Source organism: Balaenoptera acutorostrata, chromosome 3 (genome assembly GCF_949987535.1).
Source record: "Balaenoptera acutorostrata chromosome 3, mBalAcu1.1, whole genome shotgun sequence".
In the NCBI taxonomy this organism is placed as follows: domain Eukaryota; kingdom Metazoa; phylum Chordata; class Mammalia; order Artiodactyla; family Balaenopteridae; genus Balaenoptera; species Balaenoptera acutorostrata.
The window spans coordinates 151,920,949-151,931,341 of record NC_080066.1 but is presented as its reverse complement, the minus strand read 5'-3'; the positions used below and the strand labels follow the sequence as shown (position 1 = coordinate 151,931,341).

General features: G+C 41.0%; 1 protein-coding gene across 4 annotated transcripts in view; it reads right to left on the bottom strand.

The window, feature by feature from the left end:
* Window positions 1–1,402: 1,402 nt before the first annotated feature.
* PSEN1 (presenilin 1) overlaps window positions 1,403–10,393 on the bottom strand; it is an 85,561-nt gene continuing 76,570 nt past the window's right edge. For all 4 annotated transcript variants that reach the window (XM_007184413.2, XM_007184410.2, XM_007184414.3 and 1 more), the window contains 2 exons: window positions 7,104–7,222; window positions 1,403–5,706 (listed from right to left, as the gene is read on the bottom strand). In XM_007184413.2, coding sequence (XP_007184475.1) covers window positions 5,551–5,706; window positions 7,104–7,222 — 275 coding nt within the window. In that variant the 3' untranslated portion in view covers window positions 1,403–5,550. The remainder of the gene's footprint in view (window positions 5,707–7,103; window positions 7,223–10,393) is intronic.

The window sequence follows — 10,393 nt, the reverse complement described above, 5'->3', positions numbered from 1 at the left end:
CCAAACTTGGTTCAAACCTTATGCTGCTGGAGGAAACTCTGCTTTTAAACCCTGTCTTTTGTGGATCCCTCCTTACTCTGCTTTCCCATTTAGATCATGTAGTGAGCCAACATTGTACTTGCTTGTACTCAAGCATGCTGTTTCACTTTTAACCAGATCCTAAGCTATTGGTGGGCAGGGCCTCCTCCGACTCTGACCCACAGAAGAATCCCCAGGGAGAGTGGTTGTGCTACAAAAAGCTGTGGTACTTACCTAGTGATGCAGGAAATCCAGCCTCATTACTCCTGCTTCTCAATCTGCTTGAAGACATTCTTCCTTCTCATGGAGAGCACCATTATCAGGGCCCCTAAGAATCAGATACCTATCAGCTGATGAGGACAAGTCATGATGCTGCTCTGGCAGACTCTAGTGACACTGCCTACAAGATTCATAAAAGCAAATGATGCTTCTGATTCCCATAGGAGGGAAAGACACCTTCTTTGCTTCTTGATGCCCCTGGCCAATGTACCCAGGAACACATCTACCACCTCTTCTCTGCTTCTTCTGAAGACAAATAGGCCAACTCTGGTTTTTCTGCCACAAACTTATTTTTGACCAATAATTCCCAACACCGTGTATGCAATTCACTGTTTAGAAACAAAAGGCTTTGTAGAGTTTGGGAGTAGAGTGATAGGACAACCTATGCTCTACCAGGTCAATAAAAGTAATGTTGCTTTTTTCCATTCATGTGACCTACGTAATAATTTTTAAAAGATAATCCTCTAGCTTATGAAATATCTACACTGTACTACAACATACATCCTATAAGTTATTTTGATAGTCTTTACATTAATTTGAGTTAGATGTTTTCTAGAAGAAACATTTTTCAGAAACTAAGTGTTAAGAATAGTTGAAGGCTTCCCTGGTCGCGCAGTGGTTAAGAATCCGCCTGCCAATGCAGGGGACACGGGTTCGAGCTCTGGTCCAGGAAGATCCCACATGCCGCAGAGCAACTAAGCCTGTGCACCACAACTACTGAGGCTGTGCTCTAGAGCCCGCAAGCCACAACTACTGAGCCCACATGCCACAACTACTGAAGCCCACGTGCCTAGAGCCCGTGGACCGCAACCAAGAGTAGACCCCGCTCGCCGCAACTAGAGAAACCCTGCGTGCAGCAACGAAAACGCAACACAGCCAAAAATTAATTAATTAATTAATTAATTTAAAAAAATAGTTGAGACTTTCCATAAATAGATTTAATATAGTACCCTTCAGAGATGTGGCCTGCTATAATCCATACCACTTTATTATGAGTGAACGATGGAAACAATGCATTTGTGTTTCTAAACTGTTTCCTGATAATCGCTGAATAGTTTTCACAGTTACATATTATAATACTTTCATGTAAGAAAATTAGCACAGCTGGAGTCATGCGGTCTTTATTAATTTGACAAAAAACAGGAAAATCTGCACTCATCTATCAAAATTATATCTTACCAAGAATTTGAAAGGTATTTAAAAAAGATGTATTCACAGTCTGTCTGAATTGTGTACAAAGCAGTGTCTGTAGAAGCAAAAGCCAGACAATGAACACGTGAGGGTAAATGATCCCACTGAAACCCACACCCCAGCACATTGATAGCACCATAAACATGACAGTCCTGTACTCAATACTCTACATAGTTGACTTGGAAACTGTCCTGTTGTAACACTTACTTATTTTAAAAGGAAAATTGCTTTCTGGGAAGTCCTTCCTGCTACACAGACCAGGCTGAAGTGCTAACACCAGATTCCAGGGCCCAGGGTGGACCCAACTACTTCCTCAGGGCAACGCTGAAGCTGTCCGAGGCCCTGGGAAACAGCTTAGACATTCAAGAAGGGAGTTCACTTCAGCACCAGGCTGATCTTTAATGCACAGATCTGAGGTGTTTCTTGCCAGAGGAGAGGACTGTTCCAATGATGCTATCCAGATGATTTGGGATGTGAGTGTGATGGTGGCCTTGTTGGGATACCCTGCTCTGCAGCTTCAATGAGGGTTGTGAAGAGCTGAAACCACTTTTTAATCTCCTGTGTCTGGGGAATTTAAAATGAGGCAAGAAGATCACAAGGATCACTTCTTGGCTCAAATTTATGATGATATTGTCTCATCCCAGGGCAAAACCAAACATCCAGTTTTCAAGTCTCTTCCCAAACTCAGCGTTCAGGATCCTCTTGGAGTTGAGGAGAATGACAAAAGCAAATCTAGAGAAAAAGGAGTACTTTACTGGAAGGATTGGTTTCTGGAAGACTCAAGTCACCATTTCATAACATCAATTTTATAAGCCCTCAATAACAGTTACCATGAAAAGGGGTTATTGACAGGTAGCTAATATTTTAGAGAAGTTAAAGCTGGTATTTACCAGAAAACAAGAGACTACAGCTACATTCTGAGGTTACATCTTACTCATTTTTGCATCCTTAGACTCCAGCACCACGCCAGCAACACAGAAGACATTGAATAAAATTTTTCATAGTGGTTTCTGAGCTCATTTTCTTCAGGGCTACATCATGAATGGGCAAATACGCAAGGCCAGGCACTGGGGGTCAGGACCAGAGGCTTCCTTGAGATGTCTGACCCTGGAAGATCTTATGTGGTAGTTCTGTCTCACATTTTACAAAATACGATCAAGACTACATATATAAAGTTTGTTGAGGCCAAGTAAAGGGCAAGTATTAAACATATTATTTGTTTGGGCATCTGTTATGGAAGGAGGGTTTTTAAAACCAAGGGACACTTTGAAAAATGGGGATCCGGGAGTTTAAAAGTAAAAACACCACCTCGTCAGTTGTTGCTTCTGTAGTGAAATCAATAAATTGTTCACTTATGATTTTCTTTCAAGTTGCTTAGAAAGTTTCTCCTTTTTCTGACCAAGAGAGTTATTTACAGTGAGAGCTGTGATCTGAGGACCACACACTAACCTGGTGAGAATCAAAAACAGAGAAGCGATCCCTTCCTCTTTGAAAAAAAATCCTCTACAAATCCTCCAAATATGGTTGGCATTTCCATAGGCTAGTTTGTGGCAACATTCTGCATGTAAACACTCTCTATTCTTCTGTAGGCCAGTCAGACACAGACATCAGGGGTCGCCCTTATTCCTACTGTCCTCTCTTTTTTATTAAGCAGGTCAGCTGGGCTGGTCAGGTTTTATCATTTGTTCTGTCTGGTTCCACAGCCACCCCTTGCCCCTGGGTGAGGGCGCATCCTCAGTGGAATTGCTACTGTTTTCTCTGGTGACAATCTATTTTTCATGGTGAAAGACTAGCATTTTGATATTTCAGAAACAACTGAATTGACTCTAAGAAGGTTCTACGGAAAAGTCTGCGTCTGAGACCGGTGCTTTAAAGAAAGAAGATGTATTCTCTCTACGCTGAGATGTGGTTGCATCTTGCAGAAAGTGACAGGTCTATTGCAATCTTTCTACAGAGGACAGCAATACATAGGACGGATTTGAACACAATCACACACACCACACACCCTCTTCAGAGATAAACCCTTCATGAAAGACACAGCATATTTGGGATCCTCACACAAATAAACTACTGTAGGTCAGGGCTCCCTTCAAGACTGCTTCAAGTCTTCAAATCACACATTAGTGTTCAGGTGGCTTTGTTGTAACTGTTGAACTGCATGTCTTCCTGGAAGATAATACCCACACTGTCACATATCTGAGGAGAAAAAGAAAATCTTGGGAAAAAGGGCCTAAGAGGAGCCAGTTTTTACACACAGGTTAGTACCAGCACATTACCCTAAAGTTAGTTTCTTATAAGAAATATTCCATGGCAGAAAACAAATACTCTAAACTCCAAGGAGAACCCCAAACCAGATCAAATGATGGCTGGAGAGACAGCAAGCAGCAGGAAACAGAGGGAAAGCTGGCCTCTCTTCAGCCACAAGGAGAAACTAAGTTTCTCACAAATGCTTAGAGTCTGATCACCATGGCTGAGGGCTGTCCATGGTAAAAGAGGGGGTGTGCCCCGGCAAAGCTTCATCCGGAGGTGCTGTGTGCCCACAGGCGGCGGGCTCTGTTCATATGCATTGCACAGCTGAACTACACAGGGCCTGAACTCTGCAGCCCAATTCTCACAAAGGTACATTGAAACGAAAGGTAACGCGGAAGGGAAAACACAAAACACCCATTGTGGGGTTCTTGAGGAATCACTCAGATCCCCTCCTTCCCAGGCCGTGAGCTCTTGTCCCATTGGCTGTTGGAGGCCCCTCCTCTCTCCTCTTGGCCGCTGGTTCTCCCCCTGACCCTTGGTTCTCCCACAGCTCACCAAGTGAAGTAACAGCTATCTCCAAGCTTTGTACTGATACAACTGACTCATAAACTTTATAAACCACCAGCTTTTGGCTATTGGTTCAAATTCTGACCTACTGTCAAGAGACAATGGGTTGTAGTTAAAAAGAAAAGACAATCCAGGACAGAAAGTGCTTCACCTGCCATCTTACTCTTCTTTAATCCTACTGTCTTTGGGCACATTGCATTTGCTATTTAAGAAAGTATGACAGCAAGGCTGATAGCACTGACTCATGACACATTCTTTGCACCACACACAGAGCAAAATCCTGGAACAACTGGATCACCTGCTTCCACAACAGAGCTGTCTTATTCGCTGTATAGAAGTGCTTGTGAGGGGAGTACCGGGAGAGAGACGGAAGGAGGGAGGGACCTGGGGGCAAGTGAACCTACAAGTATGCCTAAAAGTTAGGAATTTGGTGGAAAATCCAGAATTTACTTAAGGGTAATAGGGAATCGTTGAGTTATAGTTCCACTCTTTCCAGAAATAAATGACTGCATTTGGAACCTGAGGTTAAGACTTTTAAGATAAAGCAACCTCAAGTAAGTTCAGACTGGCCTTGGGAAGAAATGGCAGCCACAGATGGTAATGAGCTTCAGTGCTTGAGAACAAGAAGTGTCAAAATCAACCTACACCTCTGACTTGACTCAGGTGAAAAAAAGTCTTATTTAAAAATGGTAAGTCTGCAGCAAAAAATCTGAAAGTTTGAGCCCCTTTCCATCTTTCCATTTTGCTCTGGTGCCTGCTCTCCTTACAGTATCTCCCAAAAAGGTTCAGAATTCAATACAGATTTATTAGGTTGATTTTCAACATGTAGTTTAAGATGAAGAGTCCTGTTTGGTTTAAACCATTTCATTTAATCTCTTGGTAATGGTAGTCCTGAGAGTCTGCAGCGTTGGTAAAATCCACCTGTGACCAAAGGTCAACCTGCTGGTGGGACCACAGCAACTTTCTGGGCCATCACTTTGCCTTGTTCTTGTCCCTCAAATCTGGCAGTTTCTGCACTGAGGGACTCAGTCCACCACAATGACATGTTCAAAACCATTTTCTGTAGACACCTCCTTCCAACGCCCAATAGTGCAGGTGGTCAGGAAGACTTGGAAGGAAGCTGCAAAAAGTCCAGCTGGGAATCTTGACTTTGTTAGATGTGGACACAGGAAAATCACCTTTGTCCTCCCCAGATTTTATTATAGTCAAAGGAGAAAAATCCATGAGATTTTAACTGCAAATATGCTAGATATAAAACTGATGGAATGCTAATTGGTCCATAAAGGGTTGCACAAGATAATCTGTGGCAAAGTAGAAAACAAGCCCAAAGGTGATAGAAATTGGAAGAGCTGGCAATGCTTTCTTGAAAATGGCAAGGAGCAATAATGTAAGGCACAAACCCTGTGGAGAAGAGGGGAAAAGACACAAACCGAGACATAATTATGCAAGTATTCTGTGCAAATCAACTCAATCACAAGTCTCAGTTTTAATTTAGTTAATTCAATACAATCCTTTGACGTTAACTTTTAGAACAAAATTTTTTCATTAAATCTGGAAACAACATTTATTTTCCTTTGCAAGAGAGATCATTATCCATACATTGTTGATATTTCATCCCTAATTCTAGGTAGGGAATAGAATCTGAAAATAAGTAAAATTATTTTTGAAAACAAATAAGCAATACTGAAATTTCTATCTAAACTATTGGGTTGGCTACTGTAGGTTTAGTTTGGCTAGCTAAAAATCCCAGAGGTGAAGAACATTCTTTATGCTGTCTGGGGGCAAAGAGGTGCTCATGGAATAAACCAATAAAAGTTTGTTTATAAAGTGTATACTGTTTTCTTATAAACACAGAGCAGCTATATAATACACCCCATTTTTTATCCTAGTTACTGAGATATTAACTATAAAGTCTGGAGGGTGAGCTGCATTTAAGGTTTATCCAAAGTAGGTAATTTTCTTCTTAAAAGCTTCAACACATCCAGAAAACTAACCTCAAAAAGAGAAATAAAATAAATGAAAATTCTAACTGGTCATATGATCAAGATAAATCACAAGTGTAATCATAAAATAAATGCATAAGTAAAGGCTCTCGTCTAACCTCTCATCCAACTTCACTCACATATTATCAAAGATATCACATCTTTAGCAAAAATAGCAATAAGAACTATGAGTTATTTACTTAAATCATAGTCTTGAAAGCTTCAGGCTCACGTTGTAGCACTATAAGCAAAATCTATGTGTGATCGTGCACTGAGTTAGCTTTTCTTGCCTCATACTTACTGCCCAAAGGACACTGTATGCTGCAGGCCGTGGCCTTAAACACAGTACCACCACCAAATGCAGACTAAGTGAGGTTCTGCTTACCCCTTTAAGACTGATCTAATTCCTTACATTATCTATGCTGCTGGGCTTGAAGCAATGGTTCCTACTCTGAGGTACTTACCAGAATTTCCTGGGGAACTTTAAAAAAAATACACAATTAAAACAAATTAAATATTCGGTTGGCCAAAAACTTTGTTTGGGTTTTCCATAACATCTTATGGAAAAGCCTGAACGAACTTTTTGGCCAACCCACTAATATCTCAGGGTAGAGACCCACAGTTTTAAAAGTTCCCAGGTGATTTTAATGTGTGGCCAGGTAGAGAATTACTCAGGTGAGGTCCAATTATTTGTGTTTTTAAAAAAGCTCCCCAGGTGATTGGAACACTCAGCCTAGCTGGGGTTAAAAGGACGACCTTTTAATCAGAATTTTGAGATGAGGAGTTCTGACACGTTTTTAATCCGTGTATACTTACAATTAATATGGCTACAAAACAGGCTATGGTTGTGTTCCAGTCTCCACTGGCTGTTGCGGAAGCTTTACCAACCAGAACACTGTAGAAAATGAAATCTCCTAATCCAAGTTTTACTCCCCCTAAAAAGGAAAGATTATGAATATAAAGTTTGTCACTCTTAAAAAAAATAAAGCTTGTCACTTTTTGCTATGACTTCACAATTCAAAACTGTCGCTGCCCCCCGCCCCCCATCCTATGCTGAATGAGAAGTCAGTAAATGATATCATAAAAAATTAGGCTTTAGCTACGCTTTCCCTTTCTCTTTTGGTTTTCTATAAAAGGGGGTTCAGATGTTATGTGGCTAACTCTGGCATCTTAACAGTAGATGCTGCTGTTATATAGCAAAAATAATAACAATAAATAATAATTGTCATCTACTGAATGCCTAGTTTATACCTGCACTTGTTCTAATAAATCCTCACAAGAACCCCTATGAGATAGGTATCATCTTTTTTTTGGGGGCTTCCCTGGTGGCGCAGTGGTTGAGAATCTGCCTGCTAATGCAGGGGACACGGGTTCGAGCCCTGGTCTGGGAAGATCCCACATGCCACGGAGCAGCTGGGCCCGTGAGCCACAATTGCTGAGCCTGCGCGTCTGGAGCCTGTGCCCCGCGACAGGAGGGGCCGCGATAGAGAAGGGCCCGCGCACCGCGATGAAGAGCGGTCCCCGCACCGCGATGAAGAGTGGCCCCCGCTTGCCGCAAATGGAGAAAGCCCTCGCACGAACCGAAGACCCAACACAGCCAAAAATAAATAAATAAATAAATAAATAAATAAGAAAAAAATCCTTTAAAAAAAAAAAATTTATTTATTTATTTATTTATTTATGGCTGTGTTGGGTCTTCGTTTCTGTGCGAGGGCTTTCTCTAGTTGCGGCAAGTGGGGGCCACTCTTCATCACGGTGCGTGGGTCTCTCACTATCACGGCCTCTCTTGTTGTGGAGCACAGGCTCCAGACGCGTTGTGGCTCACGGGCCCAGTTGCTCCGCGTCATGTGGGATCTTCCCAGACCAGGGCTCGAACCTGTGTCCCCTGCATTGGCAGGCGGATTCTCAACCACTGTGCCACCAGGGAAGCCCAATAATTTTTTAAAATTGAAGTATAGTTGACATACAATGTTGTGTTAGTTCCAGGTGTACAACAAAGTGATTCAGATATATATATATTTTTTTTCTTTTCCAGATTCTTTTCCATTATAGGTTATTACAAGATATTGAAAATAGCTCCCTGTGCTATACAGTAGGTCCTTGTTGTTTATCTATTTTAAATATAGTACTGTATATCTGTTAATCCCAAACTTCTAAATTATCTCCCCTGCCCCACACTTTCCCCTTTGGTAACCATAAGTTTGCTTTCTATGTCTGTGAGTCTATTTCTGTTTTGTATGTAAGTTCATTTGTATCATATTTTAGATTCCACATATAAGTGATATCATATAATATTTGTCTTTCTCTGTCTGATTTACTTCACTCTGTATGATAATCTCTAGGTCCATCCATGTTGCTGCAAATGGCATTATTTCATTCTTTTATATGGCTGAGTAATATTCCATTGTGTATATATACCACATCTTCTTTATCCATTCTCCTGTCAATGGACATTTAGATTGCTTCCATGTCTTGGCTATTGTAAATAGTGCTGCTATGAACACTGGGGTGCGTGTATCTTTTTGAATTAGAGTTTTCGTCTTTTCCAGATATATGCCCAGGAGTGAGGTTGCAGGATCCTATGGTAACTCTATTTTTAGTTTTTTAAGGAACCTCCATACTGTTCTCCATAGTGGCTGCACAAATTTACATTCCCACCAACAGCATAGGAGGGTTCCCTTTTCTCCACACCCTCTCCAGCATTTATTATTTATAGACTTTTTGATAATGGTCATTCTGACTGGTGTGAGGTGATACCTCATTGTAGTTTTGATTTGCATTTCTCTAATAATTAGTGATGTTGAGCATCTTTTCATGTGCCTGTTGGCCATCTGTATTAACATAATATTTTTGAGGTTTATCCATGATATTGCATGTGTCTGTAGTTTGTTGCTTTTCACTGGTGAATAGTTTTTCATTGTATGGATATACTATATTTTATCCATTTACCAGTTGATGGACATGTAGATTGTTTTCAGTTTTGGGCTATTATGAATAATGCTGCTACGAACATCAGTGCACACATCTTTGTGTGGGCAGACTGCTTTCAGTTCCATCGGGTAGATTCCTAGGAGTGGAACTGTTGGGTTATATGGTAAGTTTATGTTTAGCCTTTTGAGAAACTGCCAAACTGTTTTCCATACTGGCTGTACCAGTACATTCCCACCAGCAGTGCACAATGGTTCCAGTTTCTTCAGTCCTCACCAGCACTTCGCATTGCTGTCTTTTTGATTATAGCCATTCTGATTCATGATGTTGAGTATCTTTTCATGTGCTTATTAGCCATTATATCTCTCCTTTGGGGAAATATCTACCCAAAGTGTTACCCTATTTTTTACTTAGGTTATCTTCTTATTACTGAGTTGTAAGCATTCTCTGTATACCCTAATTATAAATCCTTTAACAGGATTTGCAATGATTTGCAAATATTTCCTCTCAGTCTGTGGCTCCTTTTCCTTTTCTTAATGGTATCTTTTTTTTTTTAATTGTGGTAAAATACACAGTTCAATGGCATTAAGTACGTTCATATTGTTGTGCTACCATCACCACCATCCATCCACGGAACTCTTTTCATCTTGCAAAACTGAACCTCTGTACCCATTAAACAGTAACTCCTCCTTCCTCTCTCCCTCCAGCCCCTGGAAACCACCATTCCACTCTCCATCTCTGAGTTTGACTACTCCAGGTATTTCATTTAAGTGGAATCATACAGTATTTGTCTTACTGTGACTGGCTTATTTCACTTAGCATAATGTCCTGGCTCATCCATGCTGCAGCATGTATTGGATTTTCCTTCCTTTTTAAAGCTGAATAATATCCCATTGTATGTATACACCACATTTTGTCTATCCATTCATCAGCCAGTGGACCCTTAGGTTGCTTCCATCTCATGGCTACTGTGAACAGTGCTATGAACACGGGCATATAAATACCTCTTCTCTCTCTCTCTCTTTTTTTCTTTTGGCCTCTCTGTGTGGCTTGTGGGATCTTAGTTCCCCAACCAGGGATCAAACCGGTGCCCTCAGCAGTGAAAGCGCATTGTTCTAACCACTGAACTGCCAGGGACTTCCCTACATACTTCTTCTCTTAATGGTATCTTTTGAAGT